General features: G+C 44.3%; 1 protein-coding gene across 6 annotated transcripts in view; it reads right to left on the bottom strand.

Moving 5' to 3' along the window:
* Positions 1-21,285, bottom strand: part of PALM2AKAP2 (PALM2 and AKAP2 fusion) — a 446,433-nt gene that overhangs the window by 55,371 nt on the left and 369,777 nt on the right. The window contains exon 1 of one of the 6 annotated variants that reach the window (XM_013053845.2): positions 14,571-14,953. The exons of 4 other annotated variants lie outside the window; for them this stretch is intronic. In XM_013053845.2, coding sequence (XP_012909299.1) covers positions 14,571-14,606 — 36 coding nt within the window. In that variant the 5' untranslated portion in view covers positions 14,607-14,953. Of the gene's footprint in view, positions 1-723; positions 824-14,570; positions 14,954-21,285 lie in introns of those variants that run through there. One more of the 6 variants, XM_013053846.2, reaches the window with a different exon arrangement.

The raw sequence follows: 21,285 nt of genomic DNA, 5'->3' as shown, positions 1-21,285 counted from the left end.
TAGGTGGAGATTAAGCCTTTTCATAAGAACATATCCCAGATAGATAAAGTCAATCAGTGGTTAACTTGGAGATAATCCCTTCCTTGAAAAGTCTGCTTTCAGCTTAACCTTCCAGTTGGGTTAATTGATGGCTTATCTTCCATTAGGAGAGCCTCGCACATCAAAGCATTGTTTGGGAACCACACAAAGCAGACTGTGGAGAGGGAGGTTCTTTAACCCTCAGGGCTAACTGCTGGAATTGAATATTTCCTAAAGGAGATAGCAGCTTTCAGTTTCATAAACAAGCCATTTGAGGATTGACCCGCAATCCAATTTCTGGACTGTTGATAGACGTAGAGGCTTGTGCACACACACAAAGGGACACAAGCCTTTGTCTGCCAACTCTCTCCCAACTATTCCCGGCTGCTGTTCTCTCTCTCCCCTAGTCTCCTACCTTGCTGTGCACCGGGGAAAGCACACTGGTCCTCAGTGCACCTGGAATCAGGGAGCCGGGTGCACAGGGATGGAAAAGCACTGGGAGCCCGTAACCTGTCCTCTCAGTGACACGGCCCCAGCACACAACCACCTGCTCCTCTCCCCACCTTACTAACCTGAGTAAGTTATCCATCTGTCAACTAGTACCTCAATCTGGGGATTGAGTTCTAGAGAGAAAAGAGCCAAGACAGTCTGAAGACACATGTAACACACGCAACCACACAACTCAAGACACACATCAACAGTTACCATTTTGCATTTCTGCAGCACAAAGACGATGGAATCCGCTCGGAAGATTTCAACAGGGCCTTACCCGGCCCTGGAATCGCCATCATTATGTTTCACAAATAAATACACAAAGAAGCGTAATTCTGGGTTTGACATATTTTAACCAGCTACAAAAATCTCAAGTGAGTCCAGGTTTTAAGCACATGACCAACTGAGCAGAAGAATCAGGTTTAGAAATGGGTTTCATTCCACATCTGTGAGCTTTGGCAGCTCTCTATCTTGATTCTGCCTTCTTGGAATTCCTAAGCGGGGTCCATTCTGCTCATCCCAAATATTCAGATCTAAGGAGGAGTTTCCAGGCCAGTGGAGCTGATAAACCAAGGCCTCGCATTAGCTATAAAAACCACCCCTCAGAGCCCGATAAGATGAGGCCTCAGAAGTGTGGATGCTCATTTTCTCAGTCACTGGAACACAAGCAGATTAATCGTTAACTGTTTTTACCATGAGTGTTTACAAGGAATGCAGAGATTCAAGATTCAAGAACTGTACTTAGGGTAGCTTCAAGTGAGGGACGATTTGTGCTCCGGGAGGAATTTTAAGCATTACCAAATCTGGAACTGTTTCAACTTACATCTTAATTTGTTTGGGGCTTAATATCTGAAATCCAAACAAAAGTCTGGACAGCTTCCAGTCTGAGACTGACATGAACTCAAAATATGACACCTTGCCCTTCAAAAAAAAAGAGGAGAACTCCCCAGGCTGCATTTAGAGTACAGACAAGAGGAAGAATGGAGCCAAGGGGCCAAATGACAAGCAAACAGTAATATGGGAGCTTCCCAGGGGAAACTCAACAGGAAACTCACTGTTGTGGGATGGAGACCCCTGAGTGGTTCCTACAAGATGGTGGGACTGGCATTCCTTTAGATGTTCAAGGGATCAAACAGAGCCCGAAAGGAGAGGGAAGCATAAGGATCCGTATTCATGAAGCCAAGAGAAATCTGAGCAAGAAAGAATGTGATTAAAATTTTTAAAAATTGGGGGCACCTGGGTGGCTCAGTGGGTTAAGCCTGTGCCTTCGGCTCAGGTCATGGTCCCAGGGTCCTGGGATCCAGCCCTGCCTCAGACTCTCTGCTTGGCAGGGAGCCTGCTTCCCTCCCCATCTCTGCCTGCCTCTGTGCCTACTTGTGATCTCTGTCTGTCAAATAAATAAATAAAATCTTTAAAAAAAAATTTTTTTTTTAAATTGGTCTCTTGCCAATAAGGCAAATGATGTCTCTACCCAAGGGAGCTGTGGGAATGAGGGCCCAGCTCTGCCTAATCCCAGAGGTCTTGGTTCTCTGTATGCCACCTGGATTCACAAGGGACATTTCCCCTTCGATAAAAATTCAAGGACAAGTAGAAAAATCAACCAGAGGAAAAAAACTGCCAAGAATTGCTCAGACAGCAGCCACACTCCAGTTTCTGATTCCTGAGCAGAATCACCCGAGGGGAAAGATCGAAGCTTTATCAAAGCAGGTATAAAGCCCTGCGTTATCGAAGCAGGGCTCCCTGAGAAGGGAGAATGATGCAGGGGCTCCATCCCAGGACTCTGGGATCGTGACCTGAACCATAGGCAGACACTTACCTGACTGAGCCACCGAGGCGTCCCAAGTTCTCTTTTTAAATTTAACACCATGGCTAAGAAATGTGAGCTGTTTACCTGCTTAGTATTTCCCTTGGTGCAACTTAGCACGGCCACCGCGGTGAGATCTGAATACCGCCCTGGGCTTCCCCTTCCTTCTCGCAGTCATTCACTCTTGCAAAGGAGTGCCGTGGACCAGGCACGATGGGGAAAACCAGGCATGGAGCGGTCTTCTGGAAATTATTGTAGTGGGGAAACAAGACACTTTCCAATCTCAAATACATGTAAAGTTGCTTTTGTGAGAAGTGCTTGGGAAGAAAGTATTCTTTGACAGCCTCTATAACAGGGGAACGTGAGCTAGTCAGGGAGGTCAGGGGAGCCTTCTGGGAGGAAGTAACAATTTGCCATCTAAAGATAAGGCGTTAACTAAGCCATGAAAGGGGACAGAAGCTTGTTCCAGGCTGGTGGCAGGTTCCACAAAGGCCCTGAGTGAGGTGTGAGAGGAGCAAGGACAAAAATGGCAGGTGGCTTTGGCGGCTGGTGAAGGGGAGCAGAACATGCCACCCCGGCACAGAATTATTTTGAGACGAATGCCATCCAGATGTAGCAGATAATACAAGAGAAGCTCTCTGTGGGGTGCTGGGCTGGCTCAGTCCATGAAATTTGTGCCTCTTGATCTCAGGTTTGAGAGTTCAAGCTCCCTGGTGGGTGTACAGAGTACTCAAAAGTAAAATTAAGGAAAAAAAAAAAAGAAAGAAAGAAAGAAAAGAAAAAGAAAGAAGGAAATAAAATAAAAGGAAAAAGAAAAGAAAAGCTCTCTGTTCTCCCCCTATTTGCCTAAAAACAGGGCATGATTTTGTAAGGTGTCCCCCTTCCTCTCTCTACTAGCAGCACATAAGTTAATCACTGGAGACAACGCTAGACCCTCATCAGTCCGAAACTGGCACCAGAAGAACGTTCCTAACACACCTTGCTTCTCCACCATTGGCTTCCCTATGTTCACTTTCTCACAATGCACCACCCTAGAAACTCAAAGTCATTTTCCTTGGTCTTGTTACTTTTCTATAAAATTATCACTTTGCTAAGATGCTATAGAAGTTCAAGTTCTAACCACCCCTTTGAGTTACTCGTCACCAACTATTCCCACACGGAGGCACACACATGTGCGCACGTACACACACACGCACACGCGCACACACACACACACCCCATACACACAGGACGTGGGGATCAGTCAACTGTTTGTTTTCCTCTTGTAACTCTCTTTTGTCAGTCTAATTTGATATACCCCAGACAAGAAACCTAAGACTGCTCTGGGATGGAGCAAGACACTCCTGGAGGAAAAGATATCTGGAGAGGTGGATGGGACCAGACCATGTAGGATTAGGGTCTTAATTTTGAGAGCATTTAAGAGCAAAGGGCCATTGAGGGGATTAAAGTGTGGAGGGCATGGGTGGGGAAGGACATGCCATTTCCTTAGCCAGTCTTGGTTTTCTGTCATGACCCTGGCCTGCTGCTCCCGCTAGCCCTGGACAAGGTCAGGAGTCTGATCAGGGAATGAAATTCTGGCAGTGCTCCTGTGGTCCAAGGACTTCGGGCTTTCAGTTCTAAGCAGTGAATCTGAGACCAGGCCTGAGATAATTTATTTACTTTTGCACATCTGATTTTTTTTTTCTCCTTACATTAATCTTTCTATATCCAGCCCTGAAGATAATGCAAACAAAAAATATGTGATGCCAATAACAGTGGATGGAAAATTTATTCTCTGCTTGATAAGGCTTATACCCTAATAACATAGTAATAAATCCCTGTATATTTTCCAAACATGTTGTGTCTAACAGCTCAGCAAATACTGTCTAGGAAACAGAGGTAAGCCCGATTTCCTTGAGGTGCTCCCCTGTGAAGAGGATATTCCTGCTTTTGGAGGGTGTCTGATTCGCAGTTAGCATACTTTCAATGCTTATAGAAAGCGAAATGCACTGCCAGGGTAGGAAGAGTGTCGAACTCTGCATCAAACGAAAATGGTTTTGGATCCTGGTTCGGCCACCTGCTCCCTGTGGGCGAGCTGCTGCATCTCTCTGAGCCTCGGTGCCCTTGTTTGAAAATGGAATGGGTGGACGGTCCTTGGAGTATCACTGAGCCAAAGGAGACTGTGCATGTGATGTGCCCAGAGGGAGCCCAGCACGCAGGAACCGTCACCGTGGCACAAGGCCCATTGTAGTAGGAATCATCTGGAATAGATCCCCCCCCCCCCATCCCTGGAGGCCAGCGATCTGTCAGGCTATCTAGCAAGAGGGTCGTACATCACATCCAAAAGGAAACGGAACCATGAAAAGGAAACTTTTTCCTCCAGATTACCCTCTGCCAACACGGCTTGCTTTGTTCTCCTACTTAAAACACACGAGCAGCTGTGGATGACTTCAGGCAGGCCCAGAAGTCAGCTGCGTTCTCTCTCTGGGGAGGCTGGAGGGAAGGGCAGTGACAGCTGCCCCCAGATTTCAGGCAGGGAAAGGGCGCCGCGGTCTCCCAGTGAAAGTGGGAGCCGTGGGAGCCACCTCCGTCTGCCTCGTCCTGGCCGGGCAGCTGCCGGCACCGCCCCATCCTCCTACCCTGTGTTTGTCTTCCAAGCACAGCTAGAGAGCACCTTAGCTCCCAGCGGATGTTCCCCACACGGTGAGAGGAAGAGGGGACCCAACTGCTGGGCACACAGCCTTGGCCCTCAGAGCCTTCAGGAAATAGAAAACACAGGACCCTGAACACGCCGGAAAAACTCCCCAGGCCGGCCCTAGACCCCGCATGCCTTATTTTTTAAGATTTCTGTTCTAGCCAGATTTGATCCCTAATTTGGTTGAAAAGGGGCCAATATCCTCAAGAAAGATCCAGGGTCACCTAATGGACCCTAGCGACATTCGAAAGGTTCAACTCTAAGAATGTTCTTCGTAACCCCTATTCACATGGCTTCTCTTCTAAACTTCTGGGAAAAGACTGACAGAACCCCTCATGGACGTCAGGAGGCATCATGACTTGGCTTTAGGGGACCCCCTCCTCCAGGGATTCACCTCCCAGAAGCCACCCCAGCTCGCTTAGCAGAGCCACCAGCCACCCAGTAAGTCCCCAGACCAGCGTCGTCAAGGTAGCTGGGAGAACCCACTTCTCCCGAGGCTGAGGAGGGCTTGGAGCCACCTCACATGTTCTTGTCACAGGCCCAGCATGAAAGCATCGCAGGGTCCTTGTAGTTACTGATGATTTCTAAAAACGTTCCTTGACACAAATTCTAAAAACAACTCTCCTTTTTGTGAGAGTGCCCCGTGGCCTTCAAGGGGCCAGGGAGCCAACTTGGGGTGTCTAACAGAGCCAAATGACAATGGTCTTTGGCCTTTCTTTAGCACAAGGAGCTTCCTATCTGGGACACAGGAGAGAAGCGAAAAACTGAGCCACCCATTTCTAATGGCCTTTTTTCAGGACCCCCCACCCTAGCTCATGTAAACAGTAGCCCAATCAAAACCTGAACCCATTTTTATTAAATGACTCCACAGTCTTATGAGAAGCTGCCTCGGTTTCCTCCAGGTGACTGAGGGGACACTAGGTCCATGGACAAACACTGGGTTAAGCAGAGATGGACCAGCTTTCTCCCAGATGGACAGCGGGGGTGGGGGGCGCTGTATGGTCTTCTCCACCACCGTCTCCCCGTTCTAGAAGAGCAGGGCTGTGCTCTCCATCTCTCTGCGGGCCCAGGGCTACCCTTTCAAACCTCAGCTTAGGTTGAGGTCAAACGTCCAACCCTCGATAAATGAGATTTATAAACAGCCTAAAGTTGTTTGATGAAAGGAGCCTATTACCCGGTGCTTAGCACCTTTCTTGATAAAACTCCAGTGTGTTGTGTGTGTGAACTGAATGGGTCTCTTCTTACCATCCCCTCCCCCTCCTCACTGCCCTTCAGCTATCTGCTTTCAGAGCTAAATTCTGTGCCCCAGATGATACAGTCCTAGGGAAAAAAAAAAAAAAAAAACAAGAGAGAGAGAGAGAGAGAAGGGAGGGGAGCCACAAAGGTGTTTACAATTGGTTTTGGTCCTACTCACAAGAAACAAATTCAATTAAAAAATGCTCTTTGCCCCAAAAGTGCAAAATTACTAGGAGAATGACCTGCTAAGTCAGAGCAGTTTGGGGCCAATCTGATTTACACAAGGAGCTTATTTAAGTTACAGTCCTGTTTTATCATTTTTCAGATGGTGTTTTCTCGGGACTCCTGAACTGATTCCTGCAAAGCAAATGAGATTTCATAATAGCCTTCCCCACCATTCCAACCCGCCGGGGGCAAACCTATTCATTCAATGGCAGTGAGGTAATGCTGCCCATCTGCTTGGGGAAAGCCAGTGATGTCTGGGGCCACTGAAGCAAGACGTACTTCATGTTCATCCTGGGTAACTGGATGAGCTGAAAACTTGTACCTTCTTCTGTGTCCTTCCACAAGATAGTTGCTGAGGACGCTCCGAGAAGCATCTCATTCACAGATGCCTAGAAACATGAGCCATTTTTTCCTGATAGTAATTTCACTGGTTCAGGGGAAGTTGTTTTCCCTTATCCTGAATACCAAATGTCAGGAGAAGGAAGAAACCCCAGAACAAAGCATATGGCAGAGAAAAAGCAGCAGCTGAAGAGAGCCCAAGGCTACAGGCAACTCCGGCTCTAAAACAGTTTCTGTGACTATATTAACGGGATCCAGCGGGGAGAGACAATGCCATTTTATTTGGAAAACACTTCTTTCTTCTTCTTCTTCTTCTTTTTTTTTTTTTTTAATATTTTATTTATTTATTTGACAGACAGAGATCACAAGCAGGCAGAGAGGCAGGCAGAGAGAGGGGGGGGAGGCAGGTTCCCTGCTGAGCAGAGAGCCCTCTGGGAGGCTCAATCCCTGGGCTTGGGGATCATGACCTGAGCTGAAGACAGAGGCTTTAACCCACTGAGTCACCCAGGCGCCCCCCACTTCTCTCTTCTTCTGTCTTCTAGATTCTTTAGACTTAGCTAGGAAATCTCCACAATCAGTGAGATCTTCTTCACCGTGAGGACAAAATTTGTATTATTCATTTTTTGTAGTGGTGGTAAGTAGGGGTAACTTGTTGTTGCCGATTTATTTATTCATTCATTCATTCATTTATTTATTTCGAAGATTTTATTTATTTGACAGAACACAAGCAGGGGGAGCAGCAGCCAGAGGGAGAGGAAGAAGGAGGCCCCCCGCTGAGCAGGGAGCCGGATGTGGGGCTCGATCCCAGCACCCTGGGATCATGACCTGAGCCAAAGGCAGATGCTTAAATGACTAAGCCCTCCAGACCAGTAGGGGTGATTTTTAAATACTATCCCTGTCTTGCAATAGGAAGCTATTCTTTTCTTTCTCCTTCCTTCTTTCCTTCCTTCCTTTCTTTCTCTTTCCTTTTCTTTATCTCTCTCTCTCTCTCTCTCTTCCTTCCAGAAAGCTCTAATTCCTGAATATCAAAGTTGGGGAATTGAAAGCAATAACTCAACTGGAAAAATCTAACCAAAAAGTATCCATCTGTATTTAGAGCTGGATGGGGAGAATGTTGTCATATTTTCCAGTGTATTTATAAAACTATTTACAATCTATTTGTCTGAAGTCTTGAAAACACAGAGGTGTGTGGCAGGTAAGTGAAGTGCTAGAAACAGCTGGTAAAGGTAGAAAGCTAAGGTTCTTAGGTCCTACCGTTTTCTTTCTTAAGGTCTGGTTAAGAAACTGACCTCAGCTTCCAATCTGAACTGCAATCTTCATTTTATTTTGATGGTTTGCAAAGACCTTGGCTTGTGCCCCAGGAGACTAGAGCTCTAGAACCATCTCTGCACCCATTCAACTTGAGCAGGTCACCTACTTAGCTGTCAGTTTTAAAAAGGCAGTGCCCAGCACATAATAGATACTCAGTTAATTTTCTTTCTTTTTTTTTTTTTTTAAAGATTAATTTTATTTGAGAGAGAGAGAGAGCAAGTACATACAGTAGAGGGGTGGGCAGAGGCAGAGGGAAAGAGAAAATCTCAAAACAGATTCCCTGCTGAGTGTGGAGCCTGCCACAGGGCTCGATCTCTTGACCCTGAGATCATGACCTGAGTCAAAATCAAGAGTCAGACCCTTAACTGAGCCATCCAGGTTTCCCATTCATTTTCCTTTATAACAGCTACACTGAAATAAAATTCACATACCAGAAAATTCACGCTTTTAAATCATACAATTTGGTAGTTTGTAGAATATTCACAGACTTAGGCAACTATATCCACTAGTCATTTTTTGAAGAATGAAGGAATCGGTAATTTAAAGGTAACATGGCTCTAAGTGCCAGGCTTTATTCTGAATACATTTTTTGTGAATTAATTCACATAATCCTCCTTACAAATGTATGAAACGAGTACTAGTATTATCCCCGTTTTACAGAAAAGTCGACTGACATTTGGACTTAGCAGTCCAAATGGAGAACCAACATTCTCACTCAGTTTGAAAATTCTGTGATCCTATTAAGAATCTGACATAATGACATTCCTTATTGAATACATCATTCATGCTATGAATAAAAGATAAAATATCAACAGACTTCCTTTTCATGTTTATGACAAATTTGCTGTCCTGGACCAAAATATCTCTTTCCCAGGAAGTAGCAGGAAGATCACTAACTGAATACCCCTTCATGTAGGGATGCATGTGACTCATTTTGGGGTCCCCAGCACCTGACACATAATGGAATTTCCAAAAATGACTGGCTAATCAGTCAGGAAAGAACATTGCCTGCTATGCATTATACATGAACCACCTGTAAATCTCTATTTAGGCTAGCGGAAAGGAAGAGCCATGTGCCTATGCGCGAATGGGGAGAGATGGGGGGGGGGAGGTTATGAATGAGATCCAATCAGCTGTCTCCAACCAATGCCAGGGGCCCTTGGACCTGCAACTAGCACTAATGCTCCAGGTTTTTTGTAGGGGAGCAATAAGAACAAATCTGTCCAGAAAAACCAAGAAGAAACACATCCCCCTCTATACTCAGAAAAAGTAACATGAAACTGCCCAGCCTACTCTACTCTTATTAGAAATCAGATTTGAACTTGTGCCTTCAAAAGTCACAGGCTCACTGATTCAGGGGGTTTGACTACACAGTGTTGTGCATTTAAGCTAGTGGTGGCGGGGGTTGGGGGAGATTTAGAGATGCCCCAGTGTAACCCCACAACCAGCCCTGACAGAGGATAAGTGGCCGGCCCAGGCCTTCCTACTCCAGGAGCTCAAGAGTGAACAGTCACCACTTTTTCATTGTTATGGCCAAATGTTGTGATTCAGCCCTGGGCGAAAAAAAGCAAAGCAGGGAGGGGGTAATGGAAGAATTATAGCAATGTATTTTCATGCTAAAAAAAAGAGTTTCTTCCCCCTCTCCCATTTGCTTGGTGCAGCTCCCCAAGAACAAAAAGGCTATTCTCATGCTTGACAGCAGGCCATATGTGATCTGCTACATAACTCAGGGTCCATATGAAATCCCAGGGTAAAAAGGAAATTCAGGGGGAAGCCTGGGGTGGCTGAAGGGAAGGCTGGCTCCCTTCCATTTCTAAGGCATGCCACTAACCCAAACACAAGCAGCTCAAGTTAAAAGCAGGCCTCTGCCTATTATCCCCCATGGAACTCACAGCTAGCAAGACCCTGCAGAGCAGGACCGCCAGTGTCTTCTTGGCCTACAGCGCTTAATAACTAAACAGGCAGCCACTCTGCTGTGTTCAGGATTACCCATTTAGATAGTATCCTTTCAGAGAGAGATCCATGAGGAGAGGATTTTCTAGAATTCCTGGCAGCCCCTTGACCTAGGAGAAGAGGGAGTCATTCATGCTTGGCATAAGAAGAAAAAAGGTTCATTATTTTCTGCTCTCAGAATGGCTACTTTCTGATTTTTCTTTTCTTTCTCATCAAATTTTACCAAACCAGGTCCCCATGTACCTAGGACGGAAAAAGCATGACAGAAACGAAGGGAAACGAGCATAGATCTTTGCCAGAAGCCACTGATGGATGTGCCAGACCAGCCCGTTCACCAGACAAGATGCAAAATCGGACAGGAACCCAGGTACATGTTGAAAATAATTGAAAGCAAGGACCCCAACAAGTACCTGTACAATAGTGTTCACAGAAGCACTCTTCACAGTAGCCAACAAGTACGAAAAACCTAAGAGTCTATCATTGGATGAATGGATAAGCAGGATGTGGTATACACACACACACACACACACACACACACACACGAATATTATTCTGCTATGAAAAGGAATGGGATTCTGTTACATGCTACAGTATAGTGGAATTCTGAAAACACTGTGCTACTCAAAAGAAGCCAGAGAGAAAAGGAGAGATCTTACATGACTCTATTTGGGATGACAGACAGGTTCTGGAAGTAGTTCGTGGTGATGGGTGGGTAACACTGTGAATATACTTGATACTACTGAATTTTGCATTTAAAAATCGTTAAAATGGCAAAATGTTATGCTATGTCCATTTTATCATGATTATAAAATCAAACCAAACAGACAGTAAGCCTCTCAGAGGCTGAGATCCTGTCTTAGCCACCTTTGTGTCCCCAGCACCCCGTACAAACCGGCTCACAGGGATGATTCCACAATGTCTGCTAAACTGGCCACTTAGGCAGTGGAATGGTATAAAGTTAATGCTTGCATTAGTTTGCAAGGCAGACCTCTACCTGGCCTATCTGATGCCCCAGGATCCAAACCATATTACAGTTACCATTCCAAGAACTCATAAAATGATCTCATCTGTGGAAGTAAAAATTTATCAGCTATATTTCTCCAAAAGCTGTATGTCTATTAATCCTAAGAAAGTGCTGTATAGATTTTATTTCTCTTGCTACAGGGGCTGAATGTTGGCCTTACAACCTAGGTCATTAACATTAAATGATGAAAATGCCCCCAGATACACATCGATTTGACTAGAAGAAAGGCATAACCCTTGATGAGTCTTCCCAGTCACTGTTTTACAGAAAATGCACAGATCTGTAAGGGGTCTTTGGAGTAATTCTCTCCAAGACCCTCAACTAAAGTATGAGGATGAACTATCTTCAGCAAAGATTTATCAAGCATCTGATCTATGCGCGCACCCACCATTCAGCGATGAGGTGTTAATAGACAGGGTGCAAAGCAGCAATGGGAGAGGGGAGGCTGGAGAGTTAGGCGGGGATAGGTCGCAAAGGCTATGTTTAGGAATCTGGACTTTATTCTGGAAGCAATCACACTTCATAGGATGAGACCAACCCCACCTATCTTCAACCTTTGTGAACTCTCCTCAAATGTTCTGACAGCATTTCTATCTGAGACACCATTCCTGTTCCTTCAGCAATGCTACCCTAAGCTCAGTTTTCGGTCAGTTGCCAATTTTTTTTCCCTCAGCTTTTGCCTCAGATACTAGGTTCCTTATTCATTGATAGCCACAGGACCGATTTTCCTCATGCCCCATCAACCTAACTCAGCACAGTTCCATGGTCACTAAATTTCCAGTACTCTTTTCCAAAATGATCACATCTCCCATCCAGTACAACGTTTCAAGTCCTCACTCAAAAATAAGCAAATAAAAAAACAAATAAAAATCACTCAATCAATCCTGAACACTTTTTTTGTTTGTTTGTTTTGTTTTCACTGGTTTGGAAGGTCAGCCTAGAGTATATGTTTACAAGATGATTAAAAAAAAAATACAGCAGACTACATGGCCTGAATGTCTCTATGGAGGACCTGTATTGTCTTGGTCTATCTGACATACCTGTCCCTCAATTTCCCTTAAAGAACTACCCCTTCTAACACTACCCCCTCTGCCCAATGCAGTCACTGGCAGCAGCTCCAGGGTTGAGCATGTGACCCAAGGCCAGCCAATCGGAGCACTGTACCTACCCACTCCCTGTCCTTCAGGGCCGCAAGGGGCAAGAGAGCCAAGCAGAGCCCATGAGACTCCATTCCAAGGAATGGAAAGATTGAGAAAATGGGATAAAAGCCTGGAGAGGCTGTCCATCAGTCATATTGATCCCACAAGGAAAAGAGCCAAACAAGAATGGAGCCAACAGAGGAAAACACAGCTGAATGGGGGGGGGGGGGACACTGACGCTGTCTTTTGAACCCCTGGCTTTTGCTATGCTTGAAGCCTACCTTTCAGTGACTTGAGCTACTAAAGCCCCTTTTGTAAGCTAGTTTGAGTCATGCAGTCCTTGCTTCTAGCAGCATTTCAATTTCCTTAAAACCCTAGTACTAAATTTATGTAAAAACATATATATAAACTCTCGCTAAAATTAGCATTTTTTTCATTTTTAGTACATTACTTTTACTAACTGTAGTATTTATTACAAATTTCTTCAGCTATTTTTTTAATATATTGTACCAACCATTATGCCGTTCTAACCAACTATTATAATACGAAGAAACAACTCATCAAATAGTGCAACTTTATCATTTAGGACTCTTTGAGAAAAGAATTAGCAAATCAGACCTTGCTTCTAATACCTCACTCAACTTTTAGGTAGAAGGTGTCAGGAAGCTGTTGTGTTAATTGTGACAAAACTGCACGGCTTCACCTTCAGAAGTAAGAGTAAACTAGATACCCAAACATGCCAACAGAAATTTGAAAACAAAATATATTTGTGGAATAACTGAACTGTTCTGTATCTTGTGGAAACAAATCTGCAACCGTATCCACTGGACCAAACCCCTGTGGGGTACTGTAGGCTAAAAGGGTTTTACTGCATGTATATAAAAAGTGAATAAAGCTTAAACAATGATTAAAATATACATATACATCTCAACCACACAAAACCGTTTGGGATCAGGAAAGAAGCAAAGATCCCACACATTACTTTATAAATCAGCACATGCAAATTTGAAAGAGTCTGAAAACAAAGTCATCTCTCTTGAGTTATGAGGATGTTTTCTAACAGCTTTATTGACCTTGGACGTCTGCATTTTTTTCATTTTTAGTACATTACTTTTACTAACTGTAGTATTTATTACAAATTTCTTCAGCTATTTTTTTAATATATTGTACCAACCATTATGCCGTTCTAACCAACTATTATAATACGAAGAAACAACTCATCAAATAGTGCAACTTTATCATTTAGGACTCTTTGAGAAAAGAATTAGCAAATCAGACAACAATACCTGATTGTTGTGAACTTGAAGAAGTTCAAGTGTTCAGGTTCACGTTTCCTTTCTCTACTTTACCATCATTATATTGATGTAGGCGGCATTGCACATATATCCCTATACTCTTTGCCTTGGGCTAGGGAAGCACGGAAGTACAAAAACTGCCCCCAACCCCTGTGGGGGTACAGAATGTCTAGCCAGAAGTGGGTCTGAAAAGTTCACATTATAGTTTCAAACACAAAGAAGGATAGGTTTTATCTTTCCCCCAGGCCTACCAACCTTGCCAGCACATTCAAGGTCAGTGGCAAATAATTTGACCAGATTTTAAAGCATAGCATGTATACCTTTCCTGTATTCCACAGCTTAGGAGCTGTATGCCTGGTTTCCTAGCAACACATCTAATATCATCACTAACTGGTTTAGAAATAATTGCAGCGTTAAATTATCGGGTAAAAATCCCAGAGAACATTTCTACTTGAGCTTTGCCTCCCTGAGAAGAAAAATGCTATATAAGTCGAAGGTCCTAAGATATTACAGTAATTACTAGGGAGAGAGAAATAATTCACAACAAAATTGGAACTTGAAGAACAGCATTTTTAACAGCCTTAGCGCTATCCTGCTTTCTCTTTCTTAAAGAAAACTTGGCCATGGGAGCACACCGTTAGCTCCTTCCAGTGCCAGAAACGTCAAGGGATGTGCTTTTTCTTTCTGGGTAACTCTAAGGCCCTTAGTTCAATAAGGTAATTCTGGGGCGCCTGGGTGGCTCAGTGGGTTAAGCTGCTGCCTTCAGCTCAGGTCATGATCTCAGGGTCCTGGGATGGAGCCCCGCATCGGGCTCCTTGTTCAGCGGGGAGCCTGCTTCTCTCTCTTCCTCTGCCTGCCTCTCTGCCTGCTTGTGATCTCTGTCTCTCTCTCTCTCTGTCAAATAAGTAAATAAATAAAACCTTAAAAAAAAAAAAAAAGGTAATTCCCCTAAAGAATAACGGGAAATGTGCCTTCCTGAGTTTGAGGCCCTACAGGTGTAAGCTCCCTCCGTGACACGCCACAGAACTCCACGAGAAAAGTAAGTAACCAGAAGACCTACCGTGAAGAGGGAGAACAGCATCCAGGTGGCAATCATGACCCAACCAGCCCTCGGGTACAACCTGATCTCCAGAACCAGCTGTTCCTAAGGCTGCAACCAGGTTTCCCTTTCCTCGGATGAAAATCCGATGCAAGGACGCAGCCTTCTGCCAGGTCACAGCCTCTCAGGTGAAGTGGGACTGGGCTGGCACCCCGTGTGCGCACGTACCTGGTGGACACTGCCCCAGGAAGCACACAGACTGCAACGTGAACCGCCCTAACTTCTCCGATTCAAAGGTGCGGTTTGGAACCGCGTGAGAGCCTTCAAGGGCAAAGGAAACAGGAGTCGAGTGTATTTATTCTTACACAGCTCCTAATTATCAGATTACATTTTATCAGATCAATTATGATTCAACAAATGCTAGCTGTCACTTGGACTCAATTGTAATGGACTAATAAGCCCCGAGGAGCCAATGTGTAGCTCATTTTTTTTTTTTTTTTTTGGTCATGATGACTTATTTTCTAATACAAACATCAGAAAGTGACCTTGAAGACTTTTTTCCTCCTGTGAAGCTTTGGATCTCCACAATAAGGAGAGTCACTGGACACTGTGTTTACAGTAAAAGCAAGTAACTTGGTTGGTTTAAACAAAGGCACCTTTACAAAGAAAGGAAGAAAACCTGTTTAGCAAAGAGGCAGGCGCAAAAAAGGGACGAGTGCCTCGTGAAATGGGAAACGAAATGAAGTCAAGGCTCAGATACTCCTGTTTATTTATTTATTATTAACTCCTGTTATTAATCTAATTCTAGCCTCTCACACACAAGAGTCAAAATCCTACTTTTGCTAAGAACCACATTACGAAGGGTTTTAAAAGACACTGTCCTGCTTTTAAGAGATCTGGGGGAAAGACCGGGTAGATTATGTTCTTGTTTGGCTCCCTCCTTCTAAAGTCAGAGGGGCAGTGAATGACTTCAGCCCCTGGCCACTGGAGAAAACCAGGATTTCTCTCCGAGTCAGGACACGCTATATCCATGCTGTATTCGTTAACACAGATCTTTTCTCCATGATTTTTACATACTTAATATTCTCTCTAGAGATCATTTTCATTCTCCTTTTAAAAGTCTATCAGACCCATCTCATCTTGACTTCATGCCCAGTTTCAACAAGTGAAAGGGAAGGAGGCAGTTCTTTGAAAAAAACATCCATGTGCCCTCCTGTAAGTAATCCAATGTCCCTTCCTCCCCTGCTTCTGACATCAGTTTCACCAATGACTTCCTTCTGCTCACTCTGCCCTACCCATGACTGCCTTCTGGTCCCTCCCACACCAGTCCCATCCTGCCTCAAGGCCTTTAACATGCAGGTCCCTCTCCCCTGAATGTTCTTTCTCAAGCTCAGCTCCATCAGATAGAACACTTCTGTGATGATGAAAACGTTCTCTATTTGTGCAGTTCAATATGGTAGCCACCAGCCATTTGCTGGCTATTGACTACTTGAAATGTGGCTAGTGTGACTGAAGAACTAATTTAAATTTAATTAATTTAAGTACCTTCGTGTGGCCAGTGACCACCACACGAATATTGTGACATGGGACAGTGCAGCTTAACTCTTTATTTGAGCAGCTTTTTTTCATCATTCAGCACAAATGTTGCCTCCACAGAGAGGCTGTCCCCTGGTCACCATACCTAAGTACCTTCCTCACCCCCTACTACCTTGTCTCCCCTTCTCAGTACCTGGAATGATTGTGCCTGTGTTTGCTTTGGATTGTTTGCTTCTCTGCTCTAGAACGTAATATCTTCAAGGATAGAAAAGTCATCTCATCTTATTTACTACTGTCTCCCAGTACTGGCACAGAACTGTAAATATTTGCTGAGTCAATCAGTGAATGAATCCATTCACCTGGGCAAGGTGCTTCCCTGATGGAACGGAAAAAAGGGGGAAATCCATGCATCTTGGTGAGTGAATTGCTTTCTCGGAACTCTGACCCACAGAACCATGTCCTACAGATCATCGCCAGCATCTAGTTCTGCATTCAAATGGTAAGGAGGAGGTGGAGCTTCCAAACCAGGATCACAAGGTTGGACACTTGGAGGCCATGGCCTCGGGATCCTTGAGGAATGGACATGAAGCTCCTCCCACCGAATGGAAGAGTCACCTCCGAGCAAGTGGATGCAACCCTAAAGACCCACAAGATTAGTGTCAGCCTTAGGGGGAGTGAACTGTATCACATGCAGGGTGTAGGGCACTGATGGAAACAGCTGGGACCCCCGACCTGTTGGGTAGTCACCTCCTTCTGGAAGAGACAGATACAGCCATAGCATTATGACGATGCATCAGTTCTGGGACCCCATGAGGGGGACCTGTACCTGTGCTATGAGAGCACAAAAGGAGATACCGCGCTCAGCCTGGGATACTCAGGAAGGCTTCCTGGAGGAAGGGCTAAGTAAGTTGGATCTTGAAGGGGAACAGAATTGTTAAAACTGTCATGACAGTGGGAGAAGGACTGAGGAGGAGCTGAGGAATGGCTATTCCAGGCATGAAGAATAACAAGAGCAAAGACATGGGCAGGAAATGGTCAACTATTTACAGAGAACTGTAATTTCTTTGGTTTGATTGGTATGTAAAGAGTGAGGCCTGGAGGGGCAAGACACAAAGCTAGAGAAATGGGTTGAGGGCGAAATCATAGCTCAGATAGACCCAGAATACCCCAAATTTGAGGTGTTACTCCTAAGGCAGTGGGCGAGAGGCTTTGAAGAAGGATGACGTCACTATCTGCTTTTTAATGATTTTCATGATCCTTGAGATGTATGGGTGGTGAACAGACTGGGAACAGCCTAATACACAATGTACGGCAGGGTCAGAATATACAGCCCAGCCCAATGGCCTCAACGGGGCCAAAAGTGATATGGCTGTCAATGGTATGACCCAGTCATGTCATCTGGATTGATTTCACCACCTAATGCACATGCACACACACACACACACACACACACACACACACATATCTGTACACATGCGTGCTCACGGGCAACTACACACACCTGTGGGGCCCTGAGCCCAATGCCCATAGTACAGCAGCAATAACCAGCCATGGCAAGATATGCCACCTTGGAAGGTCAGGAAAGACCGCTAAGTCATTCCTGCAGCTTTCCAAGGAACTATCTCCTTGTCTGGTAAAACATGCTTGCTTTAGATTCAAACCCAGCAAACACTGATTTAGCACCTACTGTGTGCAAGGTGCTCTCACAAACATGACCTCCTTCAAGAATCACAGCAAACACATCTCTCAATGAGATTCAAGATCCTTTATATTGTCCACACAGCTGCAAAGAGATTGTTTTCCTATTTGAATTATTTTATATCTTCCTTAGGTTTAAACATACAGAGCACACAAATAGTTTTTTAAAAATCAAATGGTGTCAGGGTTCAGCTGTCAAATAGTGGTCCCATTCCTTTCTGTTCCTTAGTTTAAACCACTTACAAATTTTTTTTAGTTATTTCTTATGGTATTTGCCAAAATTTCCCACAGAAGGTGTTTATGTTACATGACTCCCATCAGTTTTAGATAATCCCAACTGACTTCCCCTCTGTTGGCCCTCCCAGCACTTGTTACTTACTTCACAAATGGTGGTTAATTACTCTTCACTGTTTATATTATTAGGATCATGTAAGTTTCGTACATGGCTGACCTCAGAAGTACATTATATTTTCTTGTCTAATTTAATGCCTTTTCTCTAGAGTTAGTAATTACTTCATTTTCCCTAATGAGGTGTTTCCCTAAAAAACACCAAGAACTATGGTGTTTTACGTACAAATCACTTAACTTTTTCTACAAATTCAGAAGGTCTGCAAAACCTCCCAATACCATTTTCTGAAGAGTTGAGTTCACCGAAAAGATGATCAGCTCTGTTGTGTCCCTTCGTCCTGTTCCAGTCCTGCCTTGGTGATCACTAGACGCCAAGTGGGTACTCTCTGAACTGGGAGTCTCGGTTTTCTACATGTCTTCTGCTTTTGTTGCTTACTCCCTCATTATTCTGGAGCATATCCTTCAGTACCTATCTCCCTCCCTTCCCCACATTCTCTTTAATTTTAGTTATTCTTTCTATTAAAGTTATATAGGCATATAATTTAAATTGCCTACTGGTCTTATGGATTTTACAGAACACAAGGATCTCTTAATCCCACCCCCTCACACCATTTCCCTCCAATTCTTTCCTTGTTTACTCTTATTTTAGTGGGCCACCTCCTCCATTGCTTCTTGAAAACTTGTGTGTCTGTTGTCATTAGTCTACCCTTACATTCGACTAAGAGTTTGTCTGGATAGAAAGTGCTAGTTTTAACATCATTTTCCTCCAGACTACCCAAGGCATGGCCCCACTGCCTTCCAGCTGTCGGTGTTACTGTGGACAAGTCAAAATCCATTCTGATTTCCGATCTTTGCATATGATCTGTTTTTCCCCCTGGAAGCTTATAAGATCTTCTCTTTGCCACCAAGAACATTTTTAGTAAAACGTTGGAAGATAGAAAGCAGACGCATAACTACCCACAACATTTTGCAGACCTGGAAAAAAAAAAACAGGACCGTAAGCTGTCACTGGGGAAGGCTGAGAGCCAACTGACTCATTTAAAAGACAATAAAAGACTCAGGAATGTTTTGACATTCTGAAAACAAGCCAGTCCTCCTTATTTTAGCCACAGATCTCCCCTTCAGCGTGGTGCCAAAAATTGTTCCTATTCTCTCCTCTCCTGGTATTCTGGTGCTTTTAGATTTGTGCCTTTTAAAAAGCGTCTTTAAGGGGCACCTGGATGGTTCAGTTGGTTAAGCAGCTGCCTTCAGCTCAGGTCATGATCCCAGGGTCCTGGGATCAAGTCCCACATCCGGCTCCCGGCTCAGCAGCGAGTCTGCTTCTCCCTCTACCCCTCTCCCTGCACCTGCACACACATGTGCTCTCTCTCTCTCTCAAATAAATAATAAATATCTTTATTTAAAAAAAAAAAAAGCTCCTTTAAGTGAAATAAGCCAGGGACAAGAGGACAAATACCCTAAGATTCCACTTACACAAGGTACCTGGAGTAGTTAAATCCATAAAGACAGAAAGAAGGGTGCTTGTGGGGGGTGGTGGGAGGAAGGAATGAGGAGTTGGTGTGCACTGGGTACAGAGTTTTGGTTTGGCAAGATGAGAAAGTTCTGGAGAAGGATGGTGATGCTGGTCATACAACAACTTAATACCACCGAACTGCATGTTTTAAAATGGTAAATTTTGCATTACGTACATTTTGCCACAATGAAACAAAATACACCTCCTTCGTCTTGCTTCCATGAGGTTTAGTTGGGTAGGCAGCAAAAGCAGGCATGGGTCTTCAATCACTACATTTATGTAGAAATCTTTTGCAGATAAGATTTTTTTTTCTTTAATTCTGTTGGCCAGATCAGTAGTTCTAAACTTTCAGGTATATAAGAAATTTTATAAAGGGCTGTAGACACAAAACCACATGTTGTTCGCATTTACTGTACTTCATATGACATTTCAAGGATGATTCTTACTATACCAGCTTTCACCCTCAAGAGCCTGACCCTCCCATGGTAAGAGGCACCTGGGGCTATATTAATGGAAGTCTAAAATCAAGACCCAGAGAAGTGATACGCTGAACTGGACACACGTTCCTTTCTTGAGTCCACAGTGGTGAAGGGCTTTAATTATCAACCGAAATACAGATGGAAGAATTACAACCTGGTGAAGGTGGCGGGGTGGGTGGGGTGGCTGGGGGGGGTAAGGTGTGAGCCTGACGACCGTCCTTCAAATCTCTCCTGTCTGAAGGGCTATCACAGGAAAGAATTGCCCAGATTCTGTGAACCGCCCCCCCCCCCACGGGAACAAAGCTCAAGAAGCGAAGTCAGTGTGAAAGATTCTAGTTCCGGAGAAGGGAGACATTTTTGTCACTTGGACACTGCCCAAATCAACAGGCCTGCCACTGAACCATGAGGCCCAGGTAGCTGGCAGAAAGACCACTTGGGAAAAGGGTGCTGGAGCCTGCACTAGCTGACCTTTCTTTATGAGCTGTTTCAGTCCTGGGATTATCTATGAAAAGTTCCTTGTCCACAAAACCTTAGCGCAAGCCGTAAACAAAATGCAGGTCCTTGCCAAGCCCAAGAATAAATGTGCTGTGCTCTATTTTAAGACCACAATCCGCCAAGAAACACAGGCTCTTAAAAAAAGAAATACGTGATTATAGGCAACATGCAAACCACGAGTCTCGTCCCAACCCTCCCTGCCTTTCCAAAATTTCTCTTTTTAACAATGTGAATTCCAAAACACAAGCAACAATAATTCTCAATGAAATGCTCTGGTGTGAGTCATTTTTTTTAAGGTTTTATTTATTTATTTGACAGAGAGAGAGATCACAAGTAGGCAGAGAAGCAGGCAGAGAGAGAGGGGGAAGCAGGCTCCCTGCTGAGCAGAGAGCTCAATGGGGACTCGATCTCAGGACCCAAGATCATGACCTGAGCTGAAGGCAGCGGCTTAACCCACTGAGCCACCCAGGTACCCCGAAAGTCATGACTTTTCTTCTCTCCCCAAGAAAGCAATCTTTATTGCTTTGCATCAAGAGGAAAACATTCAACTTGAACTAACTTGATTGATTTTCCACAATACACTTTTTTCTAGAAGGCTTTAGAAAACTAAGCTAATAGAGTATCAGAAAGATTGCCTTCTTTTATTAAAATGTGCGTATTCTTCCTG

Source organism: Mustela putorius, unplaced genomic scaffold (assembly GCF_011764305.1).
Source record: "Mustela putorius furo isolate JIRA1106 unplaced genomic scaffold, ASM1176430v1.1 tig00000580_pilon_pilon_pilon, whole genome shotgun sequence".
Classification (NCBI taxonomy): domain Eukaryota; kingdom Metazoa; phylum Chordata; class Mammalia; order Carnivora; family Mustelidae; genus Mustela; species Mustela putorius.
This window is presented reverse-complemented; position numbering and strand designations above follow the sequence as displayed.